Source organism: Arctopsyche grandis, chromosome 2 (assembly GCF_051622035.1).
Source record: "Arctopsyche grandis isolate Sample6627 chromosome 2, ASM5162203v2, whole genome shotgun sequence".
Classification (NCBI taxonomy): Eukaryota; Metazoa; Arthropoda; class Insecta; order Trichoptera; family Hydropsychidae; genus Arctopsyche; species Arctopsyche grandis.
This window is the reverse complement of record NC_135356.1, coordinates 9,644,168-9,665,286: the sequence shown is the minus strand read 5'-3', so window position 1 is coordinate 9,665,286 and position 21,119 is coordinate 9,644,168. Positions and strand designations below refer to the sequence as shown.

Below are 21,119 nucleotides of genomic sequence, written 5' to 3'. Positions count from 1 at the left end.
ACTATATTTTTCGTGTCGAACAGTGTTATCATTAGGAGTCGAACCCGCGAACCCTCAAGCGAACATAAATATCCTCTTATATGTAGGTTTACCCTTGTTCAGAGAGTTAGCGATGAAACCATCGTAGAATATTCAAATGGCCTGTTTTTTTAAATATTAATTGAATTTTTCGTTCTCGCCATATAAATTTACGTACATATAAAAATACGTAATTATAATAATTTTATTTAATGAGGTTTTGAACCATTTTTTTGTTTTCATATTAAACAATTAAATATATATTTAATTGAAAATAAAATTGAAATTTGAAAAATAAATAAGATCGCGGAATCTGACCTACGACCCGCGATTCTAGAGCACTCTTCGCAGACCGTCCGACTATAGTGGCGATAAACAAAATGTTTTAAATAACACAATTTAATTGCGATCTACACTGGTGTTTTTATGACTATATATGTATGTATATATATGGGTCTACCCGACGGGATCGAATTAGAAATGCACGAAAAACCAAATATCGGAAGGCAAAGATCGAAAATCGAAAAATCTTAAGTCGAAAGATCAAAAAAAAGGGTGCATAGTAAACGGTAAATACTTAAATTAAATCCAATCTTATACGTATATGACGTATATATGTAAATATGTATTATATATATATTTATGTATGTATGTACATATTATACATCGAAGACGTGATTGATTGAAATTCAACGAATGTGAGACCAATTATGCCATACCAGAAGGAAATAATGTCCCGTAAAATTGAAAAATTCTCATGGGCTTAGATACGTACATACATATGTATGTTGTATATGCAACTTTGTATAGATTGCATCAACGTGATTGTAATGTAAAATGTAAGTACATATACAATATTATAAAATGCAATTTAATTCATTGGGTATAAGTTCACGTACAAATCAATCGTAAATATGTTCACACCGGTCTCCGTGACGAGACAGAATGTTAAATTACAGAAAACGCAAATATCGGAAGGCAAAGATCGAAAATCGAAAGATCTTAAGTCGAAAGATCAAAAAAAAATGGTGCATGGTAAACGGTACATACTCACTTAATTTGCTCGAACAGGATACAAAAGGAACAAGAGGAACAGGCTTTTCCTCCCGTATCTGCTAAAAGTAATGTGCGCACGCAGAATACACGTAGACCCGTATATGCAACCGAATGCAACTATTGTAAGGACTCAAAATATTGAACAAAGCATCGGACTTACTACGCTAAAACTATAATCGTTATAAAGCTTTATGACGGTCTCGCGAAAGCTTAATTTTTGCTTTTCGTCGGCATTTACTTTATATTCCATTATATTAAATTTCGGCGTTTTTTATACGTTTGAAAAAAAATATTTTTAATTATTTTCATTGCAATCGGAAACTTCCACAAAACAAATGTTATTTAATAACTTTGTGAACAGCGTGCAGCCGCCAATTAGGCTTTTGCAAAAACTTTTTTTTATTTATGTTGCGCCCACATCTCTCTGATGTCTAATTATGACGCTCACACAGACTCTGTTGTCTAATTATGAGTATGTTTTAAAATTTATTAGATATAAAATATAATATATAGGAATTTACTTTTGTTCTGCGCGGCTATCTCGACCTGGCATTGTCGTTTGCAGCATTGTTAGCGCGATATTGTCTTACGCGGCTTTGTCGGGGTGCCATAATATACATATGTATGTACATACGAGCCGTTAAATTTTAAAGTGGCATAAGTCCACTGTTCTTCATTACCAGAAATATGTTGAAAAATATTAAATATCATTTTTGCGCTTAAAAATATTTAAAAGTACTGGTGGCCTGCAATACATTTATTTTTCTTTTCCGGGATTCCATACATATCGAATTAAAGTAAGTGATAACTAGGCACCGAAGCCTGAGGGGGCCGTGTATTATTCAAAGGTTGTAAATGCATTGTTAAAGGTTTGCCGAACAATGGATAGCACTGTGACTATCCCACCTCTGGTGATAACAATTTGTGAATTAAGTCAAGAAATAGTGTTTCTGAAACTAAAAATTGGACTTCCATCACGTTCAAATATAACGGCTCATATGTACTTTTTTATTTTCATTTGTAATTTAATAATAATCGATAATCGTGAAAAATCGCAAAAAATGGTCATTCATGGAAAATTCGTTTCCGAAAAAACTAAGCGAAGCAATATGTCGGAAAATCAGTTAGAAAGCTATTCACTGAAAGTATAAGGTATAAGGTATTTGAAAGACTCATCATATGTAAAATATGCAAATTTTCAATCGACCGCGTGATAGTCATTACATCACCACAGTTTCACTGAAGTATCGCTTAGGTTTTGATTCCAACATCGTGTTTGAAAAGGGATTGTTTTGTTCGACGAAATCTTCTGGGGAGAGAGGGTGAAATATTTGTTTTTATGTCTCACGGCTTTTCTAGCTATGACAATAATGTCATAGACAGAGATCCTACGAGAGACTTTCCTGTTGACAAATATCGACGTGGTACATTCTTGTGAAACGTCAATCTGCCTAGATGCATATGTATTATCGATTTCAATATTTTCCAAAATACTCGTTAATTGAAGCATTGTTCTATTCTAACTTTTAGGTATCGTTAATTGAATTTTAAAATGGGTATACGAATATAGAATGTACATATATAAAATGTGAGCCACCATATTTGAAAGCCACCTTTGTGAAATGAGTCCACCTTTCTTCATTACGAGAAATATTTTGCAAAAAATTAATTATAATGTTTTGCGTTTGACAATATTTAAAAATATTGGTAGACTGCAATACGTTTATTCTGATTTTCCGAGATTCTGGACATATCAAATTAAAATAAGTGATGACAATTTTTGAATTAAGTCTTTAAGTTTTTATAACTTAAAGTTGGACTTCCATCACTATAACGGCTCATATTTACTAACTTTTATAGAAATTTCGATTGAAAAAGTTTTACAATGCAATAAATCTCATCCACATTTGTCTAAAATTATTAAACTTTAACCATTGATAACTTTTAACTGTCCTCATTTTCTACGTTTGAATATGTATTTGGCTTTTTTTTGTGTCATATATTTTTTCCCATTGAATTTTTCCATTTGACTTTAAAATTCCTTTACTTTAGATTATGATGTCGAGAAAATTTTAAAATTCCATTTATATCTAGTATTGTTTCCTGGTCACGTTTTATGCTATAAATCTAGTTTTCGAAATTAAAACCATTGAATTCGCTACACTCTCTCGCTACAATCTTTCTCAAACCTCAGACAGTTTTTTATCGAAAGGATCCTATATAAAAACTCCCGAGCAATGCCTGGTAACTGCATCTTTTTACTATACACTTCCACTTATTTCAATATAGATCTACCAATTGTGTATTGAAAGAAGTCGCTTAAATGCTTTTTTCCCCAATTTGAATTGCCTGGAAATGCTAAAAATGGAGCAACACCGAAAGCAAACTGTCACTATAATATGGCTTTGTATCAAAATCTTATTGTTTGTCAGTACATCAAGTATAAATTTCAGCTCAACATATTTCCGATAAAAAGTGGTAATTTTTTTTTAAATAAACGCGTATCCAGGAAATCGATAATCGACAACACTTGCCGTGGACGCCCACATTAAGTTATTTTGATGTAACTTTTCCAGTTTGCGAAGATTAAAAAAATCATTCAATCAAACGTGACCCATTCTCTGTTTTCCGATGGAATTCAGGGTTGCACTTTGCAACTTCATCGTCTCGTTTGAAAGTGGTATTGAAGTAGTCGCCATTTGCTTCTTCTTCATCTCTCCCCACCCCTCCTTATCATTCTCATCCCCTCGACTACGGTGGTTAATAAGATTTCATCTGACGGTAGAGTGGTGCTAGCTCGACCGTCAGCATTCCAGAGACTTGGCCTTTTGATAGGCTCTCATCACCATAATTCATTATATCACAGTTGCAATGTATGTATGTAAATAGCCCTTCATCATTCCCTGATTTGAACTATTCATCACTATGTAGTCTGTTGCATTCGATATTGGGTTATACAAATGGAAATTTGATTTTACTCGGGGTCATTTGAAACCACGACTGGTCTATTCAACGCTCTTAATTGATTTACACCCATATTAAATATGCTGCAGCCGTACAATTGAATATTGCTTTCAAAGGGCTCATTTGAGGTACATTTACAAAAAAGGTAAAACTTTTCTAGGATTCAATTAGTATGTTATAATATAAAGGGTGCACTTCTGGTCGATGCAAATATTTTAGAAGGTAATAGAAGAGGCGATTTAGAAGCTATCTAGCTACACTTATATACATATGTATGAATGTACGTATAGGGATTTGTATCAAAATTATAAAATTAGCGTAATTCCTAAAATAGTGATTCAAACCAAAGGGCAGAAGCTAGAACAGTTTTAAAATGAATTTGAACATCTTAGTCTTAATTTGAACATCTCATTTTTTTGTAAAATTCCTTGAAACCCCGCAAGTTGCCACCTTTCATCAATTAAAACGTAACTTTCGAAAGATTTCAACTTTTAAAGCTTTCGAAACTTCGAAAGATACGTGTTAGCGTATATTACGGGATAAATACATATATGTACACGTGAGCTAATTTTGACTATTAAAGGAAGAGTACCAGTCAAGAAACTGATATTGTTCTAGCGTCTTTTGAAAATGAATATGTAACTATGGTATATTAGTATCTGCTATGCCCGTTCATTGAGGCTATTTTTGTATGCAATTTCTGCTAATTAAATACTTTTTCTAAGCAAGACATTATTTAGCTGCCAGCAGGGAATAATAAGAGACGGATGGATCGATGTCGGTAAATGTATGTAAGAGTAAGCCTAAATACAAAGCATGTACGTATAAACCTCCCTTATCTAAAATATTTACACTGTTATTGGTTTATTTTATTACAATACACAGTACTTGTTTATTTATTTTTATTGTGATTTATCTTATTAAAATACATATTGAAAACCCCTGTCAACTCCATCTATAGAAAAAAATAGTCCAATAGGATAATACTGGAAAATGAACTACGTCCAAATATGACCAGTGCACTAAAATCACAAAAACCAACCGAAAAATAAAGTTACCAGCGTATAATCACGAGATTTCAGACTTTCTTGAAAACCGTTAGACTTTGTTCTACATAGGATAAGTGTGGCTAGATATCTTCTAAGTGATCTCTTCTACATATTACCTTCTGAAAGATTTGCATCAATCTGAAGTGCACTCTGTATACAAAAGAAGTTTCCAATATTTTAAAAATGATGGCCAAAAATTAATATTTATATTATCAGATTCTGTACATATGTATTTCGGATATTCTAGAAATTTACAGGAGTGTAAATTTTTACAGTGAAATTAAAATTTCGCTGGTAAAATGATAACTTCCCTAACTCAAGTAGTGAGTTCATATGAACCTAACAATAGAATATAATATAAAATTCACTTTTCAATGTTAAAGAAAAGTGAATGATTCGTAAGCAAGTGCTCTAACATATTAAATGAAAATGAAGCCTTTCAAAGTACACAATATAAAAGTTTATAAGAATTTAATGTAAACGGCTATCAAAAAAAATCTGAGGCTTAAACTTAACCAATCATTTTTTGTAATATTTTATAGGATAAATCATACGAAATTGTTGAATGTTTTTTTTTATCAAAAAGTATCTCGGGCTATTTTGCCTTATATGTACTTACTTGCCTTCATGTGCTAAAACAATCACTAGCCACTGTGCCGAACGCCAAAATTCCATCGTAATCGGTCATTAAGAAGAAGAAGGTAATACTAATAGTGGATTTTCTTCCCGTAAAACCGGTAGTGACCAAATTTGACTATTTTCAAATTCCCGATTATGGACATACATACATACATACATACACTAAACAATATTAATTGTTACTCGGACTCGTTTGCAAAATCTCGGTTGCTTTGGATGAAACTGAATCATATTAGAGGTATCAATTTCAATATTGATATTTATTCAATCGAGTTCAAAACAAACAAATCATTTAATTGAGATATATATATATTTGAGTTTGCATTTATATCACTGAGGCATCACAAATGTAATTGCTTTGATAAATGTAAATAATTTTATATTATATTTATTCCATAAAGAAGCGAGAATAATTTATACGACTATACTTGTTTATATATGTATTTGAATTCGATTAAATTTTTCGCCATTTGTGCGGTAAAGTGTTGCCAATAAAAAAAAAACAGCGTGACAGCTGACAGTACAGGGTCAGTAAAAATGAGAAAAAATTGTCAAAATTATTATTAAAATTAATTATTAATTAATTCAATTACTGCACGAATCATTTCCTGGTCGTGTAATTTCCCGTATTGGTGAATTTCCAGAATTAGCCGCCGAGATCGTGCGATTTAGCGTCATTGGACTTTTTTCATTGGGGTTTTTTGAAGTCTAATTTTTATTCCAACAAGCCCACGACCACTCACGCCTTGCAGAGGGAAATTGAGCACTGTATCAACGAAATTCAGTCACATTTATGTGGAAAATTTCAAGAAAAGAGTGCGAATGTGCCAGTAAAGCCGTGGAGGCCATTTTCCCGATATGCTATTCCATACGTAACCTTATACTGTATATTTTATGAATCAATAAAAAAAATTACAATTTTTAATGATAAAACTGTGTTTTGGGACATCATATAAAAGCTGCTGATAAATCTATAGACAAATACGGTTTTTCCTGGAAAACAATTAACCCCTCCCCGCAATAATATTTTTTAGTAATAGCTTATAAGAAAAATTTTTACCTTGTTTTCAACGATCCTCATTATTTTATGATAAGCCTAACTAATTATACCCGGGAAACTAAAACTATTAAATAAATTTAGCCACTAAATGTTTCCTGTCTTAAAAATACATATGTTTAATCAATTTTATCCACTACTATTTCAATGTAATTAGCATTTAAACTCTTAGTCAGTTATTAAGCTCATTTGGTATAAGCGCAAATATTCATATTTGTGAATTGGGTCTATTGAATTATACAAAGGTAAATTAAATTTAACGTGAGCTGAAAACGAGGGCTTTCAATCTTGTTAACCTTCATTTCATCAAAATGTTTATTGAAATTTGGAATTTTATTGAGAGTCGAAATATTGCCTCTTCGTTATATTTACAGCTATTATTAATATTAGCAATAAATAAAGCCTCGTACTACATACAGTTTTTAAAAGTATAATTAACACATGATTAAAGTCTAACGCCTAATAAATATCAGAGTTTCATGAAGGTGTTAATTAAAAATTTCAATTTCAGTTTGAAATAAATTTTCACCACTTCACGGATCCATATACGGGTTTTCCTTGAAAATTAACCAACTACGCTAGATAGCTAGCTAAAACTTTATCAATAACCGACAAAGTATGTACGCCATAATATAATATAGATATAAAATATAATATAAGATAAATTTTATTTGTAACTTGTGTATGCTTCAGTAAAATAAAAAATAAAAAAAAAATAAAAAAAATTCTCGCTCCTAGATTGAATGTAGCGTTTGTATTGCAAATTAATTTACTTTCGACGAAAAAATAAATAAAAGCTTTTAGCGTTAACAATAACGATCTTATCGTTTGTTTAGTATCATCATACGTAAACGTAAAGCTCGCAAAAAAACCACCGTGTTTACGTTTGTAATAATTGTCGAATTTTAAATAGACCGTCAAATATTCCGCATTCGTATTTTTATGTGGGACGAAAATTAATTTTCATGCGATATAAATATTCATACATTGTAAAAGTTTCTCAAAGGTCGCAACTCTCGAAATTTGAAGAATGTGACACAAACAACAATTGTTTTGAAAGTTCTCAATTTTTTCCCGGTATAAAAATATACTGTGTACGTTTTGAAATAGACATATGTATATACATATGTACGTACAATCGAGATGTGGAAAATGTCATAATCTGCCATATGTAGAAAGGCGGAAATGTTATCCAATTTTCATAAAAAAGCTTGTTCCAACAAGAAATAATTTCATATTATACATTTCTTCAACCAAATTACATCTATGTATATAAAATTGAATGTCTGTCTGTCTGTCTCGAATAGGCTCCTAAACCACAGAACCGATTACGATAGAACTTACAGGATTTGTTGTATGCATGTCCGGGAAGATTAATGGGAAAAAAAAACGTGAAAAAACCTCTTGATAATAATACTCGTAATTACGATTTGTAATTCGTATTATCGACGCGAAAGTATGAAGCGCCATTGTGTAGTCAAGGAAATTTGTTTGTTGACAACCACGATAACCAGTTAGTTTTTGACTTTGAAAAGACGTTGTTTGATCTGCAACCATCACTTGAAACGCGATATACAAGTCCGCGAACTCCAACCATTACTTGAAACGCGATGTCTGCCAATTAAGTCGCGGGAAAATCAAGGAAAAGCCAGGAAAATTAACAAATACAAAAACAAAGGAATATTTACATTACCAGTGTTTTTATTTATATTTAAAGTAGGAAACTACCATTTCATACATTTAAATAAAAAAGGCTCCTAAAACATTCAACCGATTACGATGGAATTTTCAGGATTTGTTGTACGCATGTCCGGGAAGCTGAAGCAGAACAACCTAAACTAAATTAACAAGACGCTTTGTAAAACTACACACCACAAAGGAGATTCTGAAGGTTCATTTATAACACTATTGGCGAAAAACATCAAGTCAATAGGCAAAACGTACATTTTGTCATTCGATCACAGTGCGTTGACAAGAGAAAATTATTTTATCGCTACCGCAAACTCTGCATATGCTGGCGAAGCTATGGAAAGAGAATTAGTAGACGTATTTCCGTGAGTGCAAATATTAAAGGTTACATTGTATATTTACCTATTTACTTTAATTTGATATGTAACGAAAATTTAAGGCGGTGCTAGACTTTTCTACTTGATTGGTAAAATAAAATTGTTAGGGTTTTTAAATAAATAAACAATTGAATTATTTCAAATGTGTTCGCTGCCTGCTTTTTTCCGACAAATGGGAACTGGATCGGGAACGAGAACGAGAACGGGAACGGGAACGAAAACGGGAACGGGAACGAAAACGGGAACGGGAACGAGAACGGGAACGGGAACGAGAACCGGGTTCAGCTAGTAATAAATATAATATCTTATAATCTCTGGCAGTCTGTTTTCATACGGATTTCTCACCGTATCAAAAATACAACTATTTACATATATGTATATTTCAAAACCATTCTTCTATTAATAATTTAAAACCATTTAATTGGAAATATAATATAAAAAATATTGAAACTAATATCAATATATGAGCCGTTCGATTTGAAAATGGCGGAAGTCCAATTTTCAGTTCCAAAATCACTATTTCTGTTTGACTTTTCACAAATTGCTATCACTTATCTTAATTCTATGTATATATACATAGGTACAGAATATCGGAAAGGTGGAATAAACGTATTACAAACCACCAGTATTTTTAAATATTGTTAAACGTTAGGCATTATATTTAATGTTTTGCGAAGAATTTCTCGATATGAAGAAAAGTGGACTTTTGTCACTTTGAAATATAACGGCTCATATAATAATCGCGGTAATTGGATTATTAGTCTCATTGCGTCGGTAACAAAGACAATTTTTGCCATTAAAATCGCGAATATGCAATATTTGGCACTGAAGTTCTCGTTAGTATGATAGTTGCCAGATGTTCCATTATAAAAATTGTAGTGACTTTGTGACCAGTAATCACCGAACCAATGATCGCAATACGGAAATATAATACATTACCCCAAACGTTGTCAGATTCATTTCGACGGAAAAGTTTTTCTCGGTTTCGGCGATCTGTGATTACTGCCTCTCGCCAACTGCGCTGGACCAGAAGTGCAGCGATGTCGATTCGATTAATGCGACCGATTCTATAAAACACACGACAGGGTTGATGAAAACTAAAGTTGTGATCTGAATTTAGTACACGTGAATACAGTGAGAGGGTTTGTGGTGCGCGTCCGTTTCCGACCGAGTCCACGACCCAACTGTCGACCGTACCCAGCCTCCGCTTATTGAAGTAGACATGGCTTAGTTCCGTCAAAGTTCAGTACGAAACTGTGAACAAAGACCGGAAAATTTTCCGGAAAATTCATCGCTCGGAAAAATGCAGCGGATACTTTCCGTTATAGCTTTGACGGTGATTAAGCGCGACGAATGCTGATCAACTCCGCGTACAACAAAATCCGATATGAATATTTGGCCGATATGAACATTTCGAATGCATATACATAGTGTTATTTTCTCTGTTTTTCAGGGTCCATGTTTCGACTCCATACAATGCACAATACCATATAATAAGAGGATTCAAAATTAATGAATTGATTCGAAATCAATTTTGAGAAGGAAGAATGCTGTGGAATTTTATCTTAAATAAAACAAATATTTTACGAAAATACATTGAGAACAGTGCTTCCAATCCCGGAAGGTTACTTCAGCACCGGGATTGCGGTGCTGGGAATTTCCGAACCCGGAATCCCGGTGCTAGCACCGGGATTTCAAATGTAAGAAAAAAAAGTTCCATTGCATGTTTTCATATTTCAAAAACGTTCAATTGCATTTTGCAAACTCTCTCGATGTTTCACCCAAAAGATACTCCTCATATTGGCATTCTTGTTTTGAGAGTTTGGCTACATTCTTTAAATTTTCGGTTCGCATCCATAAATTTCTAAGATTAAATAAAAGACATCCGAAAATGTAATTAAATAATGTAAAAAACATCGCTTTGATTCATTGATTCGTTTTTTACAAATAGTTTGTACCGTCTAGTAATTATTCATCGAAACAATCCACCTAATATAAAAATAACTCATATTACATTAACTTTATGTAAAAAATTCGGATGTGACCAACCTATGACTTTATCTATGCATTTGAGGAATATAAGAAGAATAAAAACCAAAATTCGATAATCGATCATATGTATGTATGTACATACACGTTTAAACATACCGGCTATGAGCATTTTCAATACAAATTGAACACAAATGTAGGAAAACTTACTACTCAAAATCACAATTTCAAAAGCTACGTCATCGGCATTTTAAAAGCTTTGTCAATTTTTTTTATGTACATACGTTGCTTCTGGATTTTGCATCAAAAATGTACGTATTAAAACAATTAATACTCGTACGTTAACCATTTTATGTATTTTATGTGGATTGCACATTTAAAGCCGTTTACCACTTTTTCGAACGATAGAATATTAGCCTATGTACATCCAAAATTGTCTGTATTTTTATATATTTACTATATAGATATTTATATTATATTGATTATGACCCAGTCATATTGGGTATATAGCTAATGTTGAATTTTAGATAAAAATTACATCCAAAACCGCTTATTTTGAGATCTCGGCTGTAACGAGGATATAATCATGATGAGTTTAATTCAAACGTTCCTCATACAATCAACCAGAAAAATATGTATTAGGCCGGAGCGAAAAAGTTAAATTTTACATTTTAATCGACGGATTTAGTGAAAAACTTTCATCATATCAAGGGAACGTTAAATAAAAAATTTCATCGAATTTAAACAGATTTATTGAATTAAAAAATTTCATCGATATTCAGGTCCGCCAACAAATTACTTGAAGCGCGATGTCTGCCAACTGAAGAAAGCAAATTCGTATTAAGTCGCGGGAAAATCAAGGAAAATCCAGGAAAATTAACAAATACAAAAACAAAGGAATATTTACATTACCAGTGTTTTTATTTATATGTAAAGTAGGAAACTACCATTTCATTCATTTAAATAAAAAAGGCTCCTAAAACATTCAATCGATTACGATGGAATTTTCAGGATTTGTTGTACACATGTCCGGGAAGCTGAAGCAGAACAAGCTAAAACTAAATTAACAAGACGCTTTGTAAAACTACACACCACAAAGGAGATTCTGAAGGTTCATTTATAACACTGTTGGCGAAAGACATCAAGTCAATAGGCAAATCGTACATTTTGTCATTCGATCACAGTGCGTTGACAAGAGAAAATTATTTTATCTCTACCGCAAACTCTGCATATGCTGGCGAAGCCATGGGAAGAGTATTGGTAGACATGTATTTCCGTGAGTGCAAATATTAAAGGTAAAATTGTATATTTACCTATTTACTTTAATTTGACATGTAACAAAAATTTAATGCGGCGATAAAAATTGTTAGGGTTTTTAAATAAACAAACAATTGAATTATTTCAAATATTTATTTATTTATTTAAAGTTTGGACCGTTGTTCAAATATGTTCGCTGCCTGCGTTTTTCCGACAAATGGGAACGGGAACGGGAATGAGAACGGGAACGGGAACGGGAACGGGAACGGGAACGAGAACGAGAATGGGAACGGGAACGAAAACGGGAACGGGAACGAGAACGAGAACCGAGTTCAGCTAGTAATAAATATAATATCTTATAATCTCTAGCAGTCTGTTTTCATACGGATTTCTCAGCGTATCAAAAATACAACTATCTACATATATATGTATGTCAATTTTAAAAACCATTCCTCTATTAATAATTAGAAAACCATTTAAATGGAAGATCTAAAACATGGAACAGGTTACAGGTTTCCGGAATTAAAACGTAAAACATGACATTTTGCATCAAAATAGGTCATTTTAGCCTTTTAAATAGGTCAATTTAGTCACAGGCACAGGACTGTTTAAATTCGATGAATTTTTTTATTTAACGTATTGATATGATGAAAGTTTTTTACTAAATCCGTAGATTAAAATGTAAAATTTAACTTTTTCGAACCGGCCTAATACATATTTTTCTGGTTGATTGTATGAGAAACGTTTGAATTAAACTCATCATGATTATATCCTCGTTACAGCCGAGATCTCAAATTAAGCGATTTTGGCTGTAAATTTTATCTAAAATTCAACATTAGCTATATACCCAACATGACTGGGTCATAATCAGTATAATATAAATATCTCTATAGTAAATATATATATGTAAGTACAGACAATTTTGGATGTACATAGGCTAATATTCTATCGTTCGAAAAAGTGGCAAACGGCTTTAAATGTGCAATCCACATAAAATACATAAAATGGTTAACGTACGAGTATTAATTGTTTTAATACGTACATTTTGATGCAAAATCCAGAAGCAACCTATGTACATAAAATACGTTGCCAATGTTTTTAAAATGATGGACTTTTCGGCTGCCAGATGTTCCATTATAAAAATTGTAGTGACTTTGTGACCAGTAATCACCGAACCAATGATCGCAATACGGAAATATAATACATTACCCCAAACGTTGTCAGATTCATTTCGACGGAAAAGTTTTTCTCGGTTTCGGCGATCTGTGATTACTGCCTCTCGCCAACTTCGCCGGACCGGAAGTGCAGCGCTGTCGATACGATTAATGCGACCGATTCTATAAAACACACGACAGGGTTGATGGAAACTAAAGTCGTGATCTGAATTTCGCACACGCGATTACAATGAGAGGGTTTGTGGTGCGCGTCCGTTTCCGACCGAGTCCACGACCCAACTGTCGACCGTACCCAGCCTCCGCTTTTTAAAGTCGACATGGCTCAGTTCGGTCAAAGTTCAGTACGAAACTGTGAACCAAATCCGGAAAATTTTCCGGAAAATTCACCGCTCGGAAAAATCCAGCGGATACTATCCGTTATAGCTTTGACGGTGATTAAGCGCGACGAATGCTGATCAATTCCGCGTTGAATGAATGAATTGATTCGAAATCAATTTTGAGAAGAAAGAACGATGTGGAATTTTATCTTAAATAAAACAAATATTTTACGAAAATACATCGAGAATAGTGCTTCCAATCCCGGAAGGTTACTTCAGCACCGGGATTGCGGTGCTGGGAATTTCCGATTCCGGGATCCCGGTGCTAGCACCGGGATTTCAAATGTAAGAAAAAAAAGTTCCATTGCATGTTTTCATATTTCAAAAACGTTCAATTGCATTTTGCAAACTCTCCCGATGTTTCACGCAAAAGTACTTCCATATGGCGTACTAATTTTGAGATTTTGGCTACATTCTTTAAATTTTCGGTTCGCATCCATAAATTTCTAAGATTAAATAAAAGACATCCGAAAATGTAATTAAATAAAGTACAAAACATCGCTTTGATTCATTGAAACAATCAACCTAATATAAAAAAACTCATATTACATTAACTTTATGTAAAAAATTCGGATGTGACCAACCTACGACTTTATCTATGTATTTGAGGAATATAAGAAGAATAAAAAACAAAATTCGATAATCGAACATATGTACAATGTACATATGTACACCTTTACACATACCGGCTAAGAGCATTTTCAATACAAATTGAACACAAATGTAGGAAAACACAAGACTAAAGTTCTACTTCCGGCTTACGAATTCCGACCAAAACCTTATCAACTCTATGTTAGCACAAAAAGAATAAAAATATAAATTTTCTGCTAAATATGTTCAGGGCGTGGAAAGAATCGTTGTCACAACATTTTTGACTTTTCTAAGAGGAAAAAAATTTCGCTTCCGGTTTATTATATTTAGTGATTTTTTTTTTTATTTTCATCACATTGATACAACAATTATACTTGAATTTTTACGTGAAGAGCAAAAATTCAGCACGGGTTCGAGTCCTACTAGTTGCTCCTGGCCAGACTTTGGTTTGTGACTCTCAAAGTTTGCCAATTTATCTGATTTTTATTGAAACGGTTCAAACACATTGGCAACCATTACCCATTTCTCGCAATTTTTGAGTTTTCAGCATATCGAATTTCGCTGATTGGTATAAAAATGTTGCAAATGTGTCCATAAATGTCTCGCAAATTTTGAGTTTCTAAGCATGTGGAAATTTGACGAATTATATAAAAAAAAAATTCTCCGAAAATGTAACTTTATCAAAAATTTGTCAACATTTATCCATATATGTATGTTTGTCTCAATGAGACTTTTGTTAGAATTATTCTAAAAATATAAAGATATCCATACACATATGTGCATCTTGCACGTGCAAGTACACCCGAATTCGATTTGGGGAACAACCACTGTTTACGGTCACAGTGAGAAGCCAAGGACACGTGACGTCCCATACTACTCAGTGTGTTTTCACCCGTAAGAGACGATTCAGCCAGTTCCTTGATTTGGTCAGACCGTGGACTTGGGAGACCGTCCTCTTTTTCGTTTTCCCTTCAGCGTTGCATTGACTATCAGCCTCTCCAGAATCTCCACATTCTTCCTGGACATATGACCAAAGTATGAAAGAACCCTTTTCCTACATATGTAAAGGTATGCGCAGTATTCGTCTCCAGCACCACATTTCGAATGCATCTACATATGTAGGTTGTCAATTTCTCTCTTTTTCCGGATCCATGTTTCGACTCCATATAATGGAAAATATAATTAGAGGATTCAAATTGTATGCTCGTCGAAATCAATTGATCTCACCGTTTCTGAAAACGATGCGATCATTTCGTTTCAAGAAGGAACAACCGATGTGAAGTTTCGTCTTAAATAAAACAAATATTTTATGAAAGAACATCGCGAATTGTATCTTAAAGTTTGATTTACGAGAATTATGCTTAGGACAATATGTCGTTTACAGGTAATCAGCCGAGTGTCAAAAATTTCGATCACTCTTCGCAATATACATATGTACATATACATAATATTTAGATAGATTAATGGCATCTGTGATATTTCGAATATTTATCTTTAAGATATTGAAATATCTGAAAGCTATCAGTATGTACTTTACTATCAAAATAAATCAAAATACATACATATAATAATAAGAGAATTCAAATTGTATGATCATCGAAATCAATTGATCTCACCGCTTCTGGAAGCGATGCGATCGTTTCGATTCAAGAAGGAAGATCCATTATGGAAGTTTGTCTTAAATAAAACAAAAATTTGATGAGAGAACATCGGGAATATTTATTATAAATGAAAATTTGATTAACGGCAATTATGCGTTGGGCGAAATTGTTGACCAGAAGGTCAACAATTTCGATCAGTCTTGATATTATATACATATAATATGTAGATACAGATTAATAATATCTGTGATAGTTCAAATGTTGTATTTCAGATATTGAAATGTTTGTAGTATGTATTTACTTAACTTTTAAAATAACTCAAAATAAAGAGATTAAAATTGTACGATCGTCGAGATCAATTGATCTCACCGTTTCTGTGTATAAACGATGCGATCGTTTCGCTCGAAAAAGAATGATCTGATGTGGAAGTTTGTCTTAAATAAAATATATTTTATGAAAAAACATCGGAAATCTTCATTGTATCTGAAAGTTTGATTTTCGGCAATTATGCGTTGGATAAAATATCTTTTACGGGCAATCATCTGAAGGTCAAAAGTTTCGATTACTTCTTACAATATGTAGATACAGTAGTAGCATATGTGATAGTTCGAATTTATCTTTCCGATATTGAAATGTCTGTAGATTACCAGTATTTACTTTACTTTTAAAATAACTCTAACTGAAACCCAAATAAAAGGATTCAAATTGTATGATCTTCGAGACCAATTGACTCAATCATTTGATTGAGTCAATGATTGAGATTTTTGATACATTCAATGATTAAGTTTCATTGACTCAATCATTTGATTGAGTCAATGAAACTTAAGCTGATTTACATACACGTAAACAAAATATCAATATAATTAAAAAATTACATTTCAGATGTAATGTGAAATATGTAGTGGCGATGATCATATAAATCAGATATAAATCAAACATTTATGTATATGTTACAGTTGAAGTGTATCTTCCAGTTGTAATATGTTTTGAATAGTTGAAATATATTCCATCTAACCTGGTACCAACTACCATTATATGTAGTTAGGGTTGCCATAATTGTCAAGCATTGATACGGGACATTTAAGTGCTACATAAATAAAACACGGAAAAGTATGTAGGTAATAGTTTATTTTAAAAAAATTGTATTTTTTAGCCCAATCGTATTTTAACGATGATTTAACATTTTTAATTAAATCGTTTTCCTCTTTTACACAATGATAAAATTGGACGCAAGTCATTTAAAAATTATACTGGCAAACCAAAACTGCCTCAACTGTCTCAACTGCCAGCTTATTTCTTTCATCCGACATACAATAAAGAGTCTAGTTTCGTTTTCGGATCAAATTATTTAAAGAAAGACCTTGAAATCCGGCTTAAATTTCGACTCCAATTTTAAAAATATCAAATTCATTTTTACATAAAGACCATTTTCAAGTACGTACATAATTAAAGTCAGTCATGTATATGTATATACTTAATGTACAGTCCTAATGTCACCGACGAATGCGATGTACAAGCTAATTTTATAATTTCGAAATCTGTAACATTCATACGGTTCACTATCGCCGCAAACCTACATACGTATAACCGTACACATTTACGACTCCGACTCCGGAAAAATATCCACGAATATCCGACTTCGACTCGAACTCTACAGCCCTGATTTATTGCCGATTGATTTTTTCAACGGCTTGTGGTTTTGAAAAGGATTTCCGATATTTATGTATACACTCTACATTGTAGAGTATATACATGAATATTGTAGAGTCTATAATATATAGACGAATGTTTGTTTCGAAAAATATCAATGGACCATAATACCAACTCGAGCCAAAATCTACCCGAGCATGAGCTTCGAATGCTGCACGTGCTTTGAGCGAAACCCAGCATTTGACCACGTTGTACTATACAAAGATACACGTGTACATAGCATATATGTATATGTATGTACATACAATGACTATGGTTCTTATGACATACTATACGGATTGTATAATTGAAACCGAGAAAAAAAAATTTGGTGTTGATACTTCTATAGAATATAGAAGTATCCACACCAAAATTTTTTTCTCGGTTTGTTAATGAAGTAATTGTTGACAATTCTTTGTATGCAATGATTCGATTTATTGTTCACGTAAATATTTTGCGATTCGCCTTATGGTTCGTACGCACCAAACCAACAACGATTTTGGGCCAACTTTTAAAACCAGTAGTGTACAAAATATCGAAATAAAAATTAAATTAAAAAATTGAAATTTAATATCAAAATTAAGCTAAAGAGCGAGATTGAGATAAAATTAGATCATCGTTGATGTTTTGAATTACGACGATACGGATTACAACCAGAGAAATATTATAATTTCTCTAATTACGAGCGAAAAAAACCTTGTTATTGTTTCTTATAAGTCGTCACGATATACTATTGTGTTTCCGCCGTCGATGAAACATTTAACAAAAAAAATGTCGGTGATTTGTCAAAGGGTTTTTTTTTCTTTCGTCGAAATAAAATTAATAATGACACATTATCTGATAAATTTTACCTCTGAAATGATTTAATTACTTGATTTATTTCGACGAGAGAAACAATTGAAGAATAAAAAAATCCGTTTGATGTGACCGACAACACCCCGGGTTAGCAAAAATCGTTGGATCACCCATACTAATACATGATATATTCTCAGTAACTGTGCTTCACGGGGAAGTAAAAATTATAATTCTTTGATTTTTTTTCGATCTTAGTGCGTATCTTCGTAAGTCAAAACATCTTAAGTCGAGGATTACCTGTATGTGATTGTTGATGATCTAATATTAGGTCAATCTCGAAAATTTATTTAAATTGTGCATGTTCTGTTTTAACTTTCAATATTTTATTATAATTTTAATATAATGATTATAGTTTTATTTTGATACTTGATTTAATTTTAACAATAAAATTATCGTTCGTCCACAAATGTGCTTCTTCATGTTCGTTTTATTCGAGAACGGTTGCTCATTAAATGTGTATATAAAAATGAAAGAAAAATAAAAATAAACATAAACATTCATGCATTGAATTTTTACTTTTAAGCTACGATATGAAGTTTTATTTATTTGTATATATTATGGTATGAAAATTATTTTTTTATTAAAAAGGTTTGGCTTGAGTTTGGGTGTACAGTGTACACCCTTCTCAAGGAGACATGTTTTAATTTCTGTTAATAAGGAAGCAAAACGTTTCCTCTTGATAACCAACGTAACTTGTTATACAGCAGAAGATATGCGTACTAACTTTCTATTTCAACTGAAAATTCTTTAAATTGATGATTAGCAATAGCTATAATGGAGTTGATAATCTTAATTACCAATTCTATAACTTTGAAAGTTTCTTCAGGAAATGTCTGCGCACAAAGCGCTTCTTGATGAATGATGCAATGGTAAGTCAGTACCTCGTGGTTAATTTTTAAATAGCAACAAACCCTTTTCTTACTTGACACAATTGACACAACTTTAAAGCACTTTGGCTCTTGAGTGTGACAGAGCCACACTCAAGGGGTCAAAGAGCCGCATGCGGTTCGCGAACCACGGTTTACCGAACCCTGGACTAGGGAAAGTTTCGCCGGAGAATATCAACTATTTTCAACTATTAACATCCTTATTTTATTTTATAAATAATTTATTATTTTATTTAATAAATAACAGTCTTATTTTATTATAATAAATAATTTATTTTTTTGTAACTCAATTTGAAGTATTTCCATTTGATTATATTATCAAAAAGCATCGAGTACTTATGCTTGTCAACAAATGTGATCGTCACTTCTTTGTACTGATCTCCGTGACTGCTGGAACACGTGCATTGAACTTTAACCTTAGCAAAATATTAAACTAGTACATTTTCAGATCATCATAATATCACTTTTTCGGAAATTTTGTTTAATTTTACATATTGCAATGTATTGGAAGATTGTATAACTTCGTACCGATTTTCATACATGGCGGCAAATGTTTCTTAACAGTAATCTTAACAGTAATCGGACACGAACTTATGCAAAATGTAATAGATACTATGGTTAGTTAAAAGTCGACGAGTGAAAGCTTTGATATTAAATCATTTTAAATAAAAGTCGAAAATTAAATGATTTATCACTATCACTGATACGTTCATTAACTCATTTTTATTAAATTTTCTTTATGTATATTGCGACAATCACTCTTAAATAACATATGTACCTTTCTTCTATTCGGTTGTATTCTTTTAAATCTATGTAAGTCTACCAAAATAATAACCATATGTTAGTTCACATTTGATCTAAAAATACTAACGAAAATCCATAAACTTCTTACGGATTTACAAACCAAATTAAAATCTACGTACGTATATATGTATGTATGCAATATCAAAATGGATTATTAAAAAAATAAATAAAAAGGAAATTATTGATTAATTAAGTCGCCTTTACGCCTGTTTGATAATTCGCCTGAAAAACATCCGAGAAGAAAAATACACATTTTTAAAGAATTTTTATACCTGAGATAATTCATTTATATACAAATCGGCAAAGTAATCGCATTACCTAGAATAATTTCAAGTACATACGTATATATGTATGTACTTCAAGTAAATTCGTATCTGAGATCTTTATGTGCAAAACGGGAAAATAATCGGATTGTCTAGAAAATTTTCAAGTATGCACTTACGTATGTATATTGTATTATCTGTACACAATTCACACAAATAACACGAAAAACATCATGGGTATCGTCGACGTATGTCTAAAACAAAAAAAAAGTACGCAGGTAAGCAGATAAACAACCCAAGTCGGCTCGAAAAATATCAATTTATCTATACAAACATATAAAAAGGAAAATGTGAAACAAATCGCATTATTTTAATGTGAAAACAATTTCAATATTAAGATATATATTATGTAAGAGCGCAGGCAAATATGTATATCGCATGTAAAATATATACAAAAATGAATATCGCATGTATCATATTGTGTGTATATTTCAGGTACACAGAAAAATGTTTCTGTGCATAAAATATACATATGTAATACAATATTATACCCGTGAATTATTTATGTAGGTATAATATAAAATTCCAAAGAATACTATATTGCGTATCAAATTTATTTAAAAGGATGATTCGTTAAAAATTCTCTTAAAGCGTATTACTTGACATTTATTATTTTTGCTTACGCATGATGTCAGAATCACAAAGTATGTTGTAAATTTGAGTGATTTTTATGGAAAATTACATTTTATTGCGGTCTTATTTTTTCTATGACTGTATAAAAT

General features: G+C 32.1%; 1 protein-coding gene across 2 annotated transcripts in view; it reads right to left on the bottom strand.

Annotated features, from left to right (window-relative positions):
- Positions 1-13,554, bottom strand: part of Pdfr (Pigment-dispersing factor receptor) — a 118,508-nt gene extending 104,954 nt beyond the window's left edge. Inside the window, exon 1 of one of the 2 annotated variants that reach the window (XM_077446015.1) lies at positions 13,305-13,554. In XM_077446015.1, coding sequence (XP_077302141.1) covers positions 13,305-13,325 — 21 coding nt within the window. In that variant the 5' untranslated portion in view covers positions 13,326-13,554. Of the gene's footprint in view, positions 1-9,788; positions 10,227-13,304 lie in introns of those variants that run through there. The other variant, XM_077446014.1, reaches the window with a different exon arrangement.
- Between the last annotated feature and the right edge of the window lie 7,565 nt (positions 13,555-21,119).